This window comes from Athene cunicularia (assembly GCF_003259725.1).
Source record: "Athene cunicularia isolate RWA chromosome 13 unlocalized genomic scaffold, athCun1 chr13_part1, whole genome shotgun sequence".
NCBI classification, from domain to species: Eukaryota; Metazoa; Chordata; class Aves; order Strigiformes; family Strigidae; genus Athene; species Athene cunicularia.
The window spans coordinates 16745122-16763009 of record NW_020799117.1 but is presented as its reverse complement, the minus strand read 5'-3'; the positions used below and the strand labels follow the sequence as shown (position 1 = coordinate 16763009).

General features: G+C 38.4%; 1 protein-coding gene across 3 annotated transcripts in view; it reads left to right on the top strand.

Moving 5' to 3' along the window:
- Positions 1-17888, top strand: part of SLIT3 (slit guidance ligand 3) — a 525769-nt gene that overhangs the window by 264151 nt on the left and 243730 nt on the right. For all 3 annotated transcript variants that reach the window (XM_026858170.1, XM_026858169.1, XM_026858168.1), the window contains one exon: positions 7758-7829. In XM_026858170.1, the coding sequence (XP_026713971.1) occupies positions 7758-7829 (72 nt within the window). The remainder of the gene's footprint in view (positions 1-7757; positions 7830-17888) is intronic.

The window sequence follows — 17888 nt, the reverse complement described above, 5'->3', positions numbered from 1 at the left end:
AAGACAAAACAGATGCTGCTTTCTAAAATGAAAACTGATATGTCTCAAGATGGGTGTTTTTAAAATAAGAGTCTCCTAAATGCTTTCTGATCACTATTTGTTTGGCATTTTGGAAATGGCAGGAGGAGGGAGGAAGAATTGTAAAAGTCATAAAGACAAATGTTGCCTTTAATTGGGCATTGACACACAGATTATTTTTACAGTTCATTTAAAATAGTATAAAAATATTTACTATTCTTGTAAGAGATATTCTAGTAGATTTAAATTTTTCTGGTTTTGTGTTGAGTGCATTGACAGCCAAATGTTGTAGCACTTTTCTAGTTTAGTGAAAGAAAGTGGGATTTGGTTTTTTTTGAAGTGACTAAGAAATTTTAAAAACATTTAAACATTTAGAAAGACTTCACCATGTACTGAGTGATCCCTGTCCCTGTAGCTGTGTCAGGACAGAAGTCATAAGTGTGAAAGTCCATGCAGGTTGGATGCCTTGAAGGGTGATTATTAACAAATGTTTTTTTAATTTGGCCTTGAAGAAGGTGGAAGATGATGCTAAAATAATTATCTATTGCTGATATCTTTTTCCTCCTTGATTGCTTAGTGAACACCCATCCTTATTCCTTAAGCTCAGCCTCTGTTTAGTGCCCTGTTCTTCAGAATGAAGGTGTGTGGATGTGACTTTGTTTAATTAGACTACATGAAGCTTTGAGTGAATGCTGAAGTATAGAGTTAGCATCTATCACCTTGCAGTAAAACCAGATCAACAAAGAAATTGTGGTGTTTATCTTCTGGAGACTTAGCAGCAGTACTTGTGCAGTAGTGCGTGACTGTGTGAAAACAGCGAGGTCTGGTTTAATGGGAATTTTTGAGCTGAATTCCCTCCCTTAAAACAAACAAAACAAAACTAGAGTTTCTCAAGAGCTGCCCAGAGTATGAACTGATAGCCAGCTGTATTATATTTACAAAAAGCACAACCACCTTGCATTGTTCAGGGTACAAAAACATCTGTAGGACCTGCTCTTGTTTTGGAACTCAGGTGCTGTCAACATTTATAATTTTATTGCAGTAGTAAGTAGTAGGAAGAAATTTTTTTCCTTTTAGAAAATCAGCAGTGACACGGGGTTTCCACAGAATAATGCTATATAATGCTATTGCTCTTAAGCTCTTCCTTGTTGTAGCTCATTGGCAACAATTCTTCGCCACTTTTCCTCTTAGAGAGCTGTAACTGCTACATTATGGTAAATACCATATTTTACACTGAACAGAGAGAAAGGGAGAAGCTATTGCTTCACTGAGCGCTAAGGCCCCTCCTGAGTATAGAGGTGCTGATGTGAGTGTCAGACCTGCCACACTTGTTCTTATTACTGTTGTAGTGAACTGATTTGGTCTATGCTTTTCCCACCTGAAAGATGACAAATATCTTGAATTTATCTTGGTATGTTTACAAGGCTCAAAGGTACCAAATTGTCCTCAACAGTTCCCTTGGTTATTTGTCAATCCTTCTATAGAACAGAAAAAACTCCAATACTGAACAGTTTTGGAAATACTAGGACAATAGCTCCTAGGTAAGAATAGTATTTATCTGTTGAAAGTGTTAAATATTAATTTTAACAATTAAAAAACTGCCATGCAATTTTGGCAGAGCAGGAAAAATTTGTCTTCTGTTTTTTGCTGTAAATGAAATGCTAGCTTAATGTGATACAAAGACATTTTAAAATTATGGTTGAATATATTTACAGAGTCTGTTTTGATCTGATTTCAACGTCTGCATCCTTGAGCTTGTGTGTACTGGCACTTACACCTCCAGATACGTTTACCACGCAAGTAATTTGGATCCATTTCTTGCATACCTCAAGTATGGTGATTACTCTCTTGGCCCAGTCTTCCTCACCCACTTCTGAGGCATAGCAGCCTTTGACAGTGCGCGGTTATTGCACTGGAGACAGATCTGCATCCTTCTGCTCTGCTTCCTGGGAGTAAGTGGCTGGAGTTGCATAGGAAGATGTGACCAGATTAACTGTAATGTCACCTATTTCTTTGAAGGGACATTGTAATGATGGGCAAGAATAAATTGTAGCAATTGGAAGAGAATCTGTGCTGTTGCCCTTCTGCTGCTGGTTTTATGATCCCAGTTATGCCATGCTTGAGGTTGAGCAGTGTTTGAGGCATTGCAAGTTGTTGTGGATTGTAATAGAAACTCTGGGAGACAGCAAAGCTTCCTTGGGAATGCCAAGCATTTAGTTAAAAGAAAAAGGCACTGTGAAGGTTAATATTCTGTGCTGAAATTGTTACAGATATAATTGAGAAAACTTCTTTTTTTCCTCTCAGTTTCCTTTGGTCTTTCTACCTCTTTGCATGTTACACCGTTGTGTCTCCCTTTAGTAAGCATTGGTCACTTTGCTCGCTCTCTTCAGTGGCTGTAGAAGTCATTTTCCCTCCAGTTCTTGCTCTGTGAAAAAGCTGACTTTTATCATTCTGCATTTGATAGACTTCCTTATCTTTTATTATGTGTTACTTAGAGATACCTGTTCTCTTTGGATTATACTCCCTAATTTTCCCCCATCTGTTACTCTTCAACTCCTCAGTTGTGTTATTTAATTCAGTAAAACATTGTAGGGTAGAATTTATGTGTAACATGCTGTACAAATTAAAACTAATTCTAATGAGACAAATTGCAGTGACCAGAATGGGTTAACTATGTGACCTTCTGCAGAGTAGTTCAGTTTGGTTTTAGTCCGTGTGTAAAGAAATGCTGGGTTGAAGAATATAGACAACTTTAATCGTGCACATAACCTCAAGAACTTTTTATTTGATTTTATTTTGGTAAATGCATGAGACTAAAATGTTTTTAACCCCTCCAATCCTATTTGGTAAAATAGTGTAAACAAGCTACCAACAGGCATTATCTAATTCTCTTTTTTCTCAGCTGTACATTCTGTAGCTGGAATGAATCTAGTGGGCAAAGTACTTATTTCTTAACATTGGTGGCAGTTGACACTTTCTTAAAATCAGCATCCATACCTTTTCATTAGTTTTAGTTTGCAAAGCAAGGAAGCAACAAAAACTTTCCAGTATTATCGTCTCAGGAGGAGATGCTGGGGAACAATTGCTTGTTTTGCACTCAGGCTCCATATACAGTTGAATCAACCAGGGTTTGGTTTACGGTTTTGTTATCAGCTGCTACAGAGAGAGTTGTGTGTGAGCTCTCCTTTCTTATTCCAAGAAGCAATTAAACTGTGGATAAACTAGAAGGTACTTGAAGAAATCAGTTAGTTCTTCTGGATTTTTCCTTCATTTTTGCTGAAGGTTGGTTCCATGTGTTAATGGTTAACTCTATGGGTTTACAATTTTATTATGGGATCAACATACAGTAACATACTGGGAAAGATACATATTTGGCTGTGAAGCATTTGCTCTTGATGACTAGTTTTCTATAGGTCTTTGCATTAAACTTCTTAGACATTAAAGGCAAGTCTAGTTCTTTATTGCATAACACTTAATGGTCATCTCTCTTCCAGCCCAGTTGAGCAGGAGAAATAAGAGTTGTGTTCAACCACAATAAATACTTCTTAATCACACTACTTTTCAGGCAGTTCTGTGTTTAAAACTAGTATTTTAAAATTTCAGATTCTGTATACCAAAAAAGATCTGGAAAATAACTAGTGAATGCTTAGAGGTTTTTTTGTTGTTGTTTTTGAAAAGGGAGACAACCTAAGCGTAATGCTATCAGTGTAGAATTTTTATTTTTCATAGATTATATCTTATTTTCTTATTCACTGTAGCTTTGCAAGTTGTATTTAAGTAGCTGGTTTAATGTTTTAGATCTGTAGTTAAAATGAAGACTCTTATTTTATGAATTCATAGGGTCTGTGCTCCAATTAACTGATTTATGTCGTTACTGGTGAAATAAAAAAAAAGAGTCTTAATGTATTTTATTGCTATGCTAGATAGTTGAAATTTTACTTAGGATGTAATAACCAGTGTTAAAACAGGAAGCTAAAACCAGCATTATAACGAAGACTGCAGAGGCACTTAGAAAATGTCAGCAGTTTTGGGTGGTTTTTTTTCCTTTCCAATCCTTTTATCAGTAAGGCTTTTGCAATTCACATTTGAAGATCAGGAAAGGAGTATTGGACTTGCAGAGGGAGTTAATCTGTGTCTCAAACATTTTAGTTAAATTAAAATAAAAACGAAAAAAAAAAAATTATTGACTTGTGCCAACTCGTCTGAGTCTGAGTTAGACTAATGTGGGGTCTTCTGTGCTGTGAGGCCATGTAAGCACAGCTGCTGGATTTTGTTAGCTCCTGCATCTCTGATCTGTGCAAACTTGAAGTCAAATTTCTCTACAATTTCTGTGGCTCCGTTTCCCCATCTCTGAAACGAAGGAGCTGGTTCCTTAGGGGCATTCATCACACGCTGCTGGCTGCGGAAGTTGTATCCGCTATCATTGCCTGCTGTGGTCTTCACCCATTTGGTTCCTCTGTGAGCTGTTGCTGAGGCCTTTTCATATGTGTTTCCATCAGATGGGACCCCTGTATAAGAGATGGGACACCGCCAAAAAAAAGACTGCACTTTATTGAGCTGTGGCTAGTTGCAGAATCTCTGGGCCGTTTGCACTGCTGGAAAGCTGTGTGGCTGATTGAAGTGCATGAAACTTGCCAGTATTTATCAAAATAAGAGGAAGAATGATTTAAGCTAAAAACCTTTGTTTAGCTCAACATGTCTATTTTATCAGGATGCAAATGAACGTGTTTCCATTGTTATTGAGCTTGCTGCTTTCTGTTTGGAGGAACCTTTGTGAAGGACAGTGCTCCTGATGAACAAATTTTTTAGTGAAGATTTTTGAAAGTGTATGTTTCTCTAAATCTGGAATTTTTCTGATTTCCTGCTTAGGATCCATCATGCAGCCAGGCATTGGACTTGTCTTCCATTACAGAAATAGGTGACTTGAAACCTCTGTCTAAGAAATAGAAAATGTATTAATAATCACAATTTATTTTTCTTCAAAGTCATCATTTATTCTTCTTGAATAACACAATATTTTTTGGTCTGTTGTTCTTTAGGGGTTTGTTTTGTTTTGGCCTCACATTAGTTTATCTGGTTTTCCACAGTTACTATCAGTAACTAATATTTATTTTACATACTGTCAGTAAGAGCTTCCCATTTTGTCTGTTATGAGAAGTAGGGAATGAAAAGCTGAAACTTTAAGCTAAACTATGTAGACAAGTTGCTTGTTACAAGTTTTGTGAAGTGCACGGGCTGAAGCCTGAGTGGGGTTTGCTCGCTTATGAAAGATGATTAGCAAAAGTTTGTCATGGTGTTAGGCAGCAGACAGGAACACTATTCCTAAGCGTCTAAAAAAGGGAAGATTATCATTGTGAGAAAACAGTTACGGAAAATGAAACATGCATTTGTGAATTTTCTTCCATGCTGCATCACTAATGCCGTGCAGGCTCATCAGACCACTAGAGATATTTATGAAATCAGTCCACAATCCTGGAGGTTTAGAGAGGCAGTATTTTTAGCTAGAGGAGAGTGCCTAAATGGAAAATAAAATTAATACAATTTACAAGAAGATTGTCAGAGAAATAGGATGAATTTCCTACAGTCTCCTGTATTTGCCTGACTGCAAGTGAGAGCTGCGCATAAAGCAGAAAGCAAACCCATAAATTGGCCCTTTTAGACAGCAATAATATTACAAAATAACACTTGAAAACCTAATTTGTTTTTAAACCTGATTTGAAATAATGCACAATAAAATGCCAGAGAAATGCAGCTTGAGGTGTTGGGGGGTTTAGTGTGGTTTTATTTGATCATACAATTCTACTTTTTCAGGCCCATTTTGTTCTGTGTTGCGTGCCTCTTGCTTTCAATCTTACTAATTTTTGCCTTCCTAAGCCATTTTGTCATGCTTTTACAATTGGCCTGTAGCTGTGCTGCGCCTCAGGATCGCACCAGTGAGTCCCGGTCATGAAATTGATCTTTAGCATAAGACTTCCTTCTTATAGGTCTGAAATACACTGTACTTTCGACTCTTCTCTGTCCGGGTTGCCTCATCATTTGTCTGGGTTGAAGGTCTGTCTTTAAAGAACTAATATTTTGTTGCTGGTAAAAGAAAGGGGAGGTGAAGGAAGGGTCAGGGTGTGGATCAGTGTTAAACAAATTGTGAAGGTCACAAAGAATTTTAATCTGGCTTGAAAAAGAGACTTGTAGCCAGCAGCACATTTTTGTTTGTGATGGTCTGAATGGACAATTGTGGCTACTCTGAGAATTTGGTGTAGACTGCTTGACTGGTATAAATTGAATTAGTCTCATGACAAGGACATAGTCCCCTTTTTTTCCTATCTGCCTGATGGAAAGCAGAAGAAAGCCCTGTGTGACATTTCTTGACCTGCAGTGTCAATGTGGGCTTTTGTGACAGGCTCTGATTTCTGGCCTCTCATTTGATAAAGCCAATTTGGTGGAGACTAGAAAGGAGGCTTGCTGCAACACAAAATGTACTTACAGAAAAGAGTATCAGGTGGTGAGTACAGATGACTGCCATTCCATCTTAATAGTCATTAGAAAGCCAGAGTTTCTTTCTGAAAATGGAGCAAAGCCTTGGGCTTGTATAACACAGGGACAGTGTCACACCAAATGATGCACTGTGTAATATCCTGTGCTGTGGTATCACTTTTTTTTTTGTCCTTTAGTCCAGCCATCCCCATGCCTTTTGTTTCCTCTATTTGCTTATTTCTTACATCTTTCTTTCCCATTTTTCTGTCTTCTTTTCATCATCTTACATTTTGCTCTTCCCTCCACTTTTTCCCCTAAAGTGGAGTGAAATTCCTTCCTCTTTCCATGCTGAGAGGGCACCAGCAAAGAAATCATTGTGAGTGCTGTTTTCCCTTAGGCTGAAAATATCCCAACTTCATGATTTTGTGTCCATATCCGTCCAATTTCTGATGCCCTCCATCCTCCCTCCACTGGGATTGGTAGAGTGTTGCAAACTTGGAAAATTCCAGTGGAAATATTTATAGTGCATCAAAAGAGAAAGGAACGGACTGCAGGTGGTGTAATGGAAAACTGTAACCTGAGGTGCTCATTGTTCTACCTGCATTCACAGTGCAGATGTAATGATTTAAACTGAAGCTTTTTGTAATGTTTTAAGTACTAGGAAGAAATTTTGAATTGCTGTTGTGGATTTTTTTTATAAACAAAGTTAAAAGTTCTGTTGTTCCCATTAATACACAATGCAGTGGTGGTTTTTTTTAATGCAGTGGATCAAGATCATTTCACTGAAAATTTACAAAACGCAAGGGAATTAATGTCATGTTTTTCCTGAATATTAATTTCAAATAAGGGGCTGTAATCTGAGCAGGGGTAGCCAAGTATTTTTGCAGTCAGTAAACAAACAGGAGCATGGTGCGAAAATTACATTTACTCTATAGAGTTGCAATTTCAAAGCATAAGATTTGGCTGCAGGTATTTTGACAGCATATCATGGTATTGTGCCAGTGTCGTGACCACATTTGGGTGATGTTTTCTGGAAGTTCTGTTGTTTGCATCATGAATTCTGGTGGGTTTTGTTGGAGAGTCATTTCAGCTCATGACACAGACGTCTAGAGGAGATAAAGAAAATTGGAAACGTTGTGTGGTGTAACAAACCCAGAAACATACTTTTCCAAGCATGTGTATGTTCCCGTTGTGTCATGTGGATTTGAGAAATGTCTTCTCTTTGTTAATAGAATGTGTTTGTTCTTTTTTTTCCTCCCCTTATTCAGAGACCTGAGTGAAAACCAGATAAAAGGAATCCCTAGAAAGGCCTTTCGAGGAATCATTGATGTGAAGAACTTGTAAGTGACAACTTCATTAATATTTGTTGTGAAAAACATTCTCCCTGGGTTACATTTGACTGTTACTATTTGTTTGAGCACCAGGTGGTTAGTTCTGTGCAACACAAAAGGGAGCTGTGGACCCTGCTGTGTGCAGCAGGTTATTGTCAGGGGCCTGATGTGCTTCTTTGGTCGGCATGTGTGCTGTGCAACACACCTGGGGAAATTTTCAGCACAGAACAAAGGTATACTTAAAGACTTCAGCCCTCCCTGCAGTATTGTTCTGCAAAATCCAGTGAAATCACAGACCAAGCCTTGAAGCAAGATATGCATAGGAAAAGAACTGGGAGTTTGGGGGTGAAATTGAAATATTTCACTTAGATTAAATTTTCTGTCCCATCATGTGGGTGGGAAGTAAACATGGCAAAATGTGGCACACAGGCTCACAGATTTTGGAAAATTAAAAAATAATGTGGGAAATTAACTGTGCATGCTTTGAAAGTTTGTATTGAAAATAAAAATATTTTTTAAAAGCCATTAAAGAGAGAAAAGGCAGTTTTGCAGTTTGTGCTAATGAAGTTAGTTTGTCCTATCCATTTTCTGTAACACACAGTCTGAAATATGTGTAAATAAGGACTTTGAGCTCTGTATTTCCACTGCTGCTAGAGGATCTTAAACGTTATATACCAGAAATGCATTTTTGTGTGCACCCACACACTAACACACTATTGGTATCATTAGAGTCAACACAAGGTGAATTGAAAAAGGAAATAACAGCCAACAAGTTGGCAGAGTCAGGATTTCCTGAGAAAACTTGCAGTCACTCTCAGAACCATTTCAGGGCCATTAGTATTAGCACTGTGTTACCACATCAGTAGCTGAAATCTGATACCCCACAGTGTTAAATATTATAAGCATAAATAGTGTGGATTTTTGGGGATTTATTCAGTGGAAGATTCAGCTAAAGGAGATCTAAAAAGAAGCACTTTTCTACAAACACTTTTGCAACGTACCTGTGCTCTGTTTTAATTTCAACAACCTCTTTAGTATCCCGACTAGATATTTTTCTATAGGTAGCATTGAAACTGTTAAGGACAGTCAGTACGAGTCAGAGCATGACCATACCTGCATCCAAGGGCAAAGCACTATTCTTGTACTTTCTCTGGTGATTGCAGGGAATATCACATCACTGGGGTTTGTGCAAGGGAGGCAGTACTGCAAAGACCAAAGCAGGACTTCTCCCAAAACTGGAAAGTGTAAACGCAGGAACAACACTGTGAGATGCGCCCTGCTCTCTCTGAGCACTGTGCAAGGTAGCCTTTGGGATAGTCAGAATGTGAAGGCTTTTACATGTCATATAACATTTATAGCTGTTTCTGCAGGCGTTCAGCATACTAAGCTTGCATTTCTTCAGTGGTTTGTTATTTACTTCACTTATTCAACAGTGACTTTAGATTTTCAGCTTTTTTACCCAAATGTCAGCCGGAGAAAACACATCTTGAGGAGCCAGTTAAAGTCATCCAGCCTGTACTTTAATGTTCCTTTTCAGTGGATGAGCATCAGAGGACCTTTGTGAGCAAGTCTAGTTTTTAAGACATGGAAGAATACTAGAGGATATTGTTTATAGTGGAAAGAAGTTTGTGGATTTGCAACAGAAGCATGGCTTTTTTGTCACGTTAGCATGAACTTTACTTACATTGTGTAATCTAGAGGAACAATAGATGGTATTTTGTTTCAGAAAATCTAACTTTCCCAGTATACGTTAGCTGTCTAACTTCATTTAAAATAGCAAAGTTTACAGAGTTGATTTCACCTCCGGCAAGCTATCAGAAAAATCACAGGTGTTCTCTGATTTATGCGCCCAATCTCAGTGCAGAGGAACCAGGGTCTCGCCTTTACATGAGCCAGTATCAAGGGATGTCTGACTGGAGTGCTTACATGAACTCTATAAATGTTGGGATCTAAAGCTTTAAGAAAAATTTGTGATTGTCAAGTTAGGCAGTATCTATTTATTTTGCTGTAGAAGACGCAGTATCAGAAGTGCTTCCCCGTGGCCACTGTTTCTGTCTCAGGAATACTGAATTTGTCACAGAATCATAAAATAATTCTGTTTGGAAGTGACCTCTGGAGGTCATCTAGTCTAACCTCTGGCTCAGCAGGAGCACAAAGATTAGTAGTGTAATTAATAGATTTGCTGATGTGACCCACAAGTACTGATTGTTTAGATAAATTGAAGGAGAAGCAGACTTTTCACTCAGATCTATAGTAATTTTTTCTTGGTAAGGAATGGATAAATTGTTGTACCCAGTGTGGTCAGATGACTGTTGCTTCCCAGACACAGACTTTAGTGGCCTATGAGTTGCTGAGAAAAATATGACAAAATCTTGAGCCAACTTGCTGCTGAAAAAGCATTAAAATTTCTGCAACGATAAGTATAAGGGTATGATGCAAGTTGAACCAAGTTAATATTTAAAGCTCCTAAAGCTTTAAGCAATAAGCTTAAACATGCCAATTCCCATTCTCAGTCTAGATTTGGCAGCCAAATCACTCCCTCCTGAGTCACAGAAATGACCATGCCAATGAGCATGAGTGTTCAAGCACCTAGAGGAAGAGAATGAATCTTTGCCTTTCAGTGCTGTTCAGCTGTTCAGACACCTGCACTGCTAATCGCTTGGTGACTCTCTTGACACATACGCGCTAACGTGATAGCAGCAGGGTTGGCCGTTTCTATGGTTATCACTTTGCAGATTTATTGTACTATCTCAGAGTTCTTCCACCTTATAAAGCATGTTTTAGAGGGATCTTGGAGATTTTTAGACATAAGAAATAAAGTTACATATTCTGCCACACTTCCCGACCCTGTCCAATTTATCTTTGAAATTCATATAGGGAAAAGCTGGCATGGAATTGTCTCTGTTTTCACGGCTTGACATTTAATATGGCCTCAAATTCTTCAAGTTTGTACATAAAGTGTCCAAATGTCATGGCAAAAATAATAACTCTATAGGTATTATAATAGGGACACAGCAAGTGCTAGACCATGTGAAAGTCTCCAGATTAACGCTGTCTTTAACAGCAGCTTGGAAAGCTTCCCGCAGGAAAAAATGCAGAGAAGATGATGCAATAGACTAAGCCAGGGCACGAATTCCTTTTGGATACAAGCTCTGAAATATGCAGCCTAAGGACTTAATATAAATTACAGTGGGGGCCATTTAGAAACCTGATGAGAGCTACCCTATCTCAGCATGGCCATAGCAGTAAGCAACACAAAATGGCAGGCTGTGTCCAGTTGGAGCATACTGGTATTTAATGGAAGAGGTGCTGCTACATGTGCTAAATGATGAGAGTCTTTAGTGCTGCCCCTCAAGCACCAGGGCTGCAGAACTGGCTTGGTACCGATACAATTCTGGTAATTTAAAAAATAAATGTTGAGATGATAAGAAATACAAAAAAATAGTGTTGTAGAAAGCAGTGTTTCAAGGATATATTTCCCCATGTCTTTCTTTTTAAATGGTAAAAGCTTTCTATCTTTTGTCAATCTCTTAGCAGAGCAGTGAGTCCAAGAAAATGAGTTCTCATAAGGGCTATGCTAAAGAAGAGCTTCTAAATGAAAGGGAGGATAGTGTTTTTGCATCTGACAAAGCGAAGCAGAGACTGGCAAGATGAGGTTTTACAACTTCCAAGTGGGGCAAATTTTGTTGTGTCAATTATTTTCATAAGAAATGTTTTCTGTTGTTTGACTATAAAATCAAAGGCAGAATCCGCACACAATAAGTTAGTAACTCTATTTCTAATTAAAATATAGCAATAATTATGCAGGTTTAGAAAGTTTCATGAACACATAATGCCCATTACCAATAATGAACTTAATGGGAATTTGGTGTAAACTGGCGCTTTGAACATGTTGTAGAACAGATGCATAAATGCTACTCAGTGGTCCTAAAGAGTTGAACAAGAAAGGGCAAGAGAAGGCCAGCTTGCAGTGTGCATGTGTATTTAATTTCTCTTAGTTATTACTTGGAGAACAGGAAATGTTTCTTGCAGGAATGTAGCCCCAAGTAAGCACGTTTATTTCAAGAATTAGAGTACATGGATTTGGGTCTTGTTGAGCTTTGGGCTAACTCAGCACTGTCACCCGTGGCCTTCCATCATAAAAATATATAGAGCTGGTTCTTGGATTTCTTCACATTTACTTTGTATCACATCTTGGCATTCAGATGAGTTTTTCTGGGGTGAGGCATTCCTGCAGTTTCTGTTGAATTAGCCTATCCAGCCCACCTTATTGAGGACAGCCAGATTCCCAGAATAGGAATATGTGGAGGCTGACTCAAATAAAGATCCTGCTACAGCAGCAACTGTTCTTTTAAGGCGTTGCTTGTGGTTATTGGCAGTACGCTCCCAGCTCCTTCTCCTGCCATGCTCTGTTCAGGACCGTGAAGCTGAACATAACCGAGCTGTGCATGTATCACAAAGCATTGTAGGAATGTGATTCTTGGAGGCATGATGATAGCGGACTTGTGTTGTGGGGCTCATTCCCACGTAAGAATGCACAGAACAGATTTCAAAGAATTACTCTTACTGGCAAGTTGCTGCCCTGTGTCCTTTTGCCATCTCTTGACAGAAGTTTATTCCTTTGTTTTGCAGCACTGCAGTAAGGAAATTCAATAGCCCAAGACCTGCCAGCAAGCAGAGATCTGTCTGAGACTAAAATTACAAGGCTGTGGTTGTGTGTTTCCCTAAGCCTTTGCTCCTTTGTCACCCATTCCTGTCTTGCACCTTTCAGACTGAAGGAAAGGCTAATTCTGAAAGCAGTGAGAGTGCAAACGTACATCTCACATATATGCAGAGTTCAGAGGCTTGGTGTCAGTGCTGCCTCCATGACCCACATCAGGGAGCAAGTGCTGGTGGCAGGGCTGGGTGGTAGGAACTGGCACATGTCCATAATATCTGTAGGGTTCAAGCTTTGCTTTGCATGGTCCTCTCTTTCACATCAACACCTCCCAGCCATCTTGTCTAGACTGTGCTTTTTTACAAGAAAGGTTGGACCAGGTGATCTTTGAAGTCCCTTCCAACACAATATTCTATGATTAAATGATTCACCAAAAGGAAAATAATGTAGACACATGGGAAAAATGACAGAGCAGCAGAGCGGAGGGAGAGCCAACCTGACAGTGTAAACACCCCGTTTGAACACCACACAGAGCTAAAGCAATGTGAAACTGCACAGTTACTGCTTTTTCTGTGAGGAGTTGCTGCCATTTCTTGTTCTTGATTCACTAGAGCTCAGTCCTGTACATATTCAGCTTCTGTCTTGTTTCCTTTTGTAAGCTTTGACTATAAGGTGGAATTCTGTAGCACTAGGATTCAGAAAAACACAAGCTAACAGGTTCATCTGTCATGATAATACAGGCTTACTGCATTTCTGTCTAAATATTTCTCAGCTGCACATAAGGTAATAGCTCATATTACTAGACCTGCAAGCTGTTTTCCTTGCGTCCTGGGGCCACTTAGGAAATCGTGGGTAATACACTTCTTTATAGCCCTAAAGGTTCCTTTGGAGAAGGAATTAAGCATTCAGATTATTTTTTTTTTTTTTTTTTAATGCAGAAATACATTAGTACGTATGTGGCACTTCTGTAAGTCAGTACATATTTATTTTCCTAGTAGTTACATTACCTGTGCAATGTAAAAAATCAGAGCTGTGCAAGTACTGTAAAATATTTTTGTGGCTATTAGTTTCAGTTTCTTATTTGTTAGATGGCTTTTCCTGGAAGATAGTCTGACTTTTTCTGCATGCATCTACTATTAGCATTGATCTATGAGACTTTTATAAAAATTAAACATCTAAATTGCACAGTCAGGTTTTGGAAGAAGCTGAACTTGCTCTTTACATTGAGAGGTATTTTGTATTCACCTACAAATATCACAAAATATAAAAATGTTCCAGTATCAGTTTTTATCCATCACAACCACCACTGCAGAGCATATTTGTAATTTTTTACCATTCAGCCATAGAATAGAAATAATTAAACATACCTGTCAAGTTAAAATAATGAGTAAACTCAAAGAAATAATGATTGATTTGTGTGTAGTCATTTCACTAGCAGAAAGAAAGCAAGTGATTGTGAATTATTTACCGTACATAAATATGCAGTATATCTTAATGAAATATTACAGTAGAAGACTTAACTCCTTTAGTCTGGGTTCTCAAGGGAAGCTATTATCCAGAGCCCTCTGAAATTCCTGGCCTTAGTTTCTTGACATTTGTGTACAGTATTCACTGTTACTATTGCAATTTGCAGTGAAATAAAAGGAGGAAGACAAACAGTTGGCCACATTTTCCACTTGTTTGGTGTAAAATCTGGAATAAGTCTACTGAAGTCAGTGGTTGGCCTCAAATAAAAGCAATGAAATGGCTAGAGGAGAATTGATTATCACATGTTGCCTTGTGTATTTGCTTATGTATCTTTCAATAGACAGAACAATATGTGTCTGTATTAGATGATGTGCATGAAAGGCACAGTATATTTAAATATGAATACATGAAAATTTAAAGAAAGGATAAATTGGTGTTACGGAACAGATTCCAGGTTGCTTTGATCTCAGCTGGTATTTTTGAGTGTTTTCAGAGCTGGCAAAACAGGTCAGAGGTATTGAAACAGTCAGCTATTTGAAAATACTCATTAGAGATAAGCGTTTTGCACTCTTTAGGGGGTGAAAAGATCGTATTACTTCAACCTTAAAAATCTGTAAACAATTTTCCTCCTTCTTATACATAAATTCACACTGCAGTGATTGTATTCCAACAGTGTATTCCTTTCTGTCTCTTGTAATTGGTATTCACTGTGATAGTGACCGTAATGAATTCAAGAGATCTCTGTCACCATCACATTTACTTTCCTAGAAATTCCCCTGTAATGCAGCATTATTATAACATTAAAATAACATGTTACCAACTTGCTACCTTCTATGGAGAAGCATCACCTGCAGTGTAAGTTAATTTTATGAATATATTAGTTTGAGCTTTTGCCATCTGTTCTACACCTTATAATAAATGCAGAAAGCATATTAACTCATTAAAAAGATATGATTGATTGAAATGCACATGCATGTTCCCAACACAATGCAGAATGTGTTTAAGGTGAGATATGCAAAACCAACCAAGCAGAGAGTCTGAGTCTTAGCAGTGGACATTTTGTGATACCGTAATGTTTATTTCTTCACATCTTCAGCTGGCCCCATGCAGAGGGCCAGCACGCCAAGTGACACAGAAGGTGGTTCCTTCCTTTGCTTCTCTAGAGTTACGCGTCTGCAGGGCCTGGCTGGCTCTGTGTGGCAGGTTTGCTTGGGGAACTGCTGCTGGCTATACTGCCTGAGGATGGTTTGGCATGTATTATCCCTTTGCTTTTCTGTCTTCTAGTTTATTCAGTTCTGAATCACTAACCTTTAAGATCTACCTGCCCTAATCTTTCTAAATAACTTCTCTTGTCTATCTCATAGTAAAAATCAGGGAAAAAAGCAACAAAACCTACATGCTATGCAGCCTGACTTCTGGCAGGCATGTGTAGGGAGGAATTGCATTTTTGTTAGCCCCCAGCTGAAGGTGCCTCCTTACTGCTCACCCTGTCTTTTTCCATCAGGAACAGTGTAGCTGCTGCAGCCACAGCCACAAGTAAACCTGTTAGGAATTTAGTGATTAAAACTTTAAATTTAATTCAGAAACCTCACCCTTTTAATCACAGGTTCTTCTCTGCCTGCAGTGAATAGGTATGCCCTTTCTTTTCATCTGTGCTGCAGTGGGAAGGGTAGGCAACGCGTACACACCATCTGTACTTCCTGACAGCCCATGGAAGTACAACATCTCGGGCCCAAGGGTGCGTGCCCTGTCTGTAGGGAAGGCTGCCCTTGTATCTGTCCTCTTGCAGAAGAGCCTAGTGCAGGATGGCTGCAGGTGAACAAAATGTCTTGAATAAGGAGTTAATTCTGCATTTTTCTAGAATGTGGTACAGATAGACAGTGCCTTCTGAATAGCTCTGGTCTCTACCAGTTTATCATGATTGTCAAGAAATACTGTGTATTTCAAGTGTCATTACAACCCTGAAACTTTTGCATGTATCTCTTTTAACATCGTAAGGAGTGGTCATTATTGAAAACTACCCTCTTGGGAAGAAAGTTTTGTGGGATTTTTGCCTTGTCCACTGATGCTAAAAGATGCCGGTTCAGCAGTAATCTTGCTAGCTAGTGAGCTAATTTCAGTCTTGATAGCACATTTTTGCAAATGCTCAGCAGTAGTGTTATGTCAGCTCTTCATGTGGTGACCTACAAGGTTTGGTCCCAACCTGCAGGATATTCCTGTATTTTATGAGGAGAGCTGATAAAGGGAAGGATGCTTCCTTGCTTTATTCCTGAACAACCTGGGATGGTCCCAAATGCATCAGGGAGCAATGGCAGAAACATGTACAGGCTAATAACCTGCAAATTCTGCAACACACATGATAAATACTGGAAAACTCCAGAACCATTTTATGAAGTATTTAAACGTATGTCATATTTCGTAGTGTGGTTAGATTATACTTGCATGATTTAAACACATTTTGGTTTATGTAATCCCCCTTCCCTTGTGCCTTGCTAATAAATAAAACAGCAGCTGGACTAACCAGCACAGAATGATCTTATATCTGTTGAATGTGCTAAACTACCACTTCTCCTTTACTTGAGATTGATTTAACAGATTGAAAATGCACTGGTAATTTTATTTTTTTTTTAATGAAAACATCTGCATTAAGTAGAGTGGATGTGTGCTCCTGTCCAGTTGCATTTCAGGAAGTATTTGTTTCACGGATGCCTGCAGTTGTGGGCTCGACTAGCCACAAGGGATCTGTCACCGACAACTCATTAAAAGCTGAACCATCACTCCTGAGAAACAGATTTCTTCACTGTAAAGGTTCCTTTCCCCTGAGTAAAATGTCAGATAAATAAAAGCTGAAATATCTCTTAAGTATGTTCTACCTATAAAATAGAACTATATAAGCCAGCAGTATTTAGTAGTGGAGGATATATGTTTGGTGGCATTTAATATTCTTAAAATTTTCTTTTTTCTGATGCAAATCAGAGCTGACTACCTCCATGATAAGGTTATACGTAATTCTGATTTACCTGACTTCTCTACTCAGTATATCCATGGCAATATATATTGTTTTCAATATCATTTTTTGGACAAACCGTAGATTTTTAAATATTTCTTGTAGGCGTAAGACAAACATAATTACCAATTGTTTTTCCTTTTCTGGAAATGTATTTCAAGCATCATTTAAAGGCTGCACTTTCCTTGTTCATATGGTAAAATCTTAATGATGATAGCAAGAACAATGAAATATAACACATAGGCCTAAGTAATCCTTTCCATCTATTTCAAATTCAGTTCTGATCTTCTCAATGCTTTATATTTTGCATAATTTACTGCCCTCTCCTGCCTAAGAGTGCTTCTTCTACAGCAGCTCTGTAAGTTGGTCATCAGTGGGGGTTTTGAAGAGTGACATGGATGTGCTGTGTCCTGTCAGGAAAACATCACATCTGACAGGGATGTGAACGGTTTACACAAGAGACTGAAAAAGTTCAGTATTTGGGTGTGAAAACCCCAGGCTTGATAGTCACTTAATATTTTTAGTAGTTTTCTGTTTGATTAGTTGAAAAAATAGTTAAAAAATAGTTTTGGGAATCTAGAGACTCCTGTTGTATGCCATTTCCTTGCCTACATGTGACATTGGTGTCAATTTTTAAATGAGGCCACAGGTTTCATGTCCAGACTTTGATAAAAGAAAACCTCACCCCTAAGTTTAAATGGGATCTGTTATCTGGGGTTTGAAATTGCTACAAAAAGTCAGGGTGACTATTGGTATTTCCAGAGATTACTTACATGCTTATTTTGCTGAGCTCTTCTTGGTGCTTTCTGGGCTCATTATTCTTTTATCCTAATAAAGCATAGATAAATTTTGATACAGCACCCATGCTGCAACACTGCTTTTGTATGGAATATAATGAATAGCAGATTTGGCCCTTTTCTGTTTTAATAGTCTTACA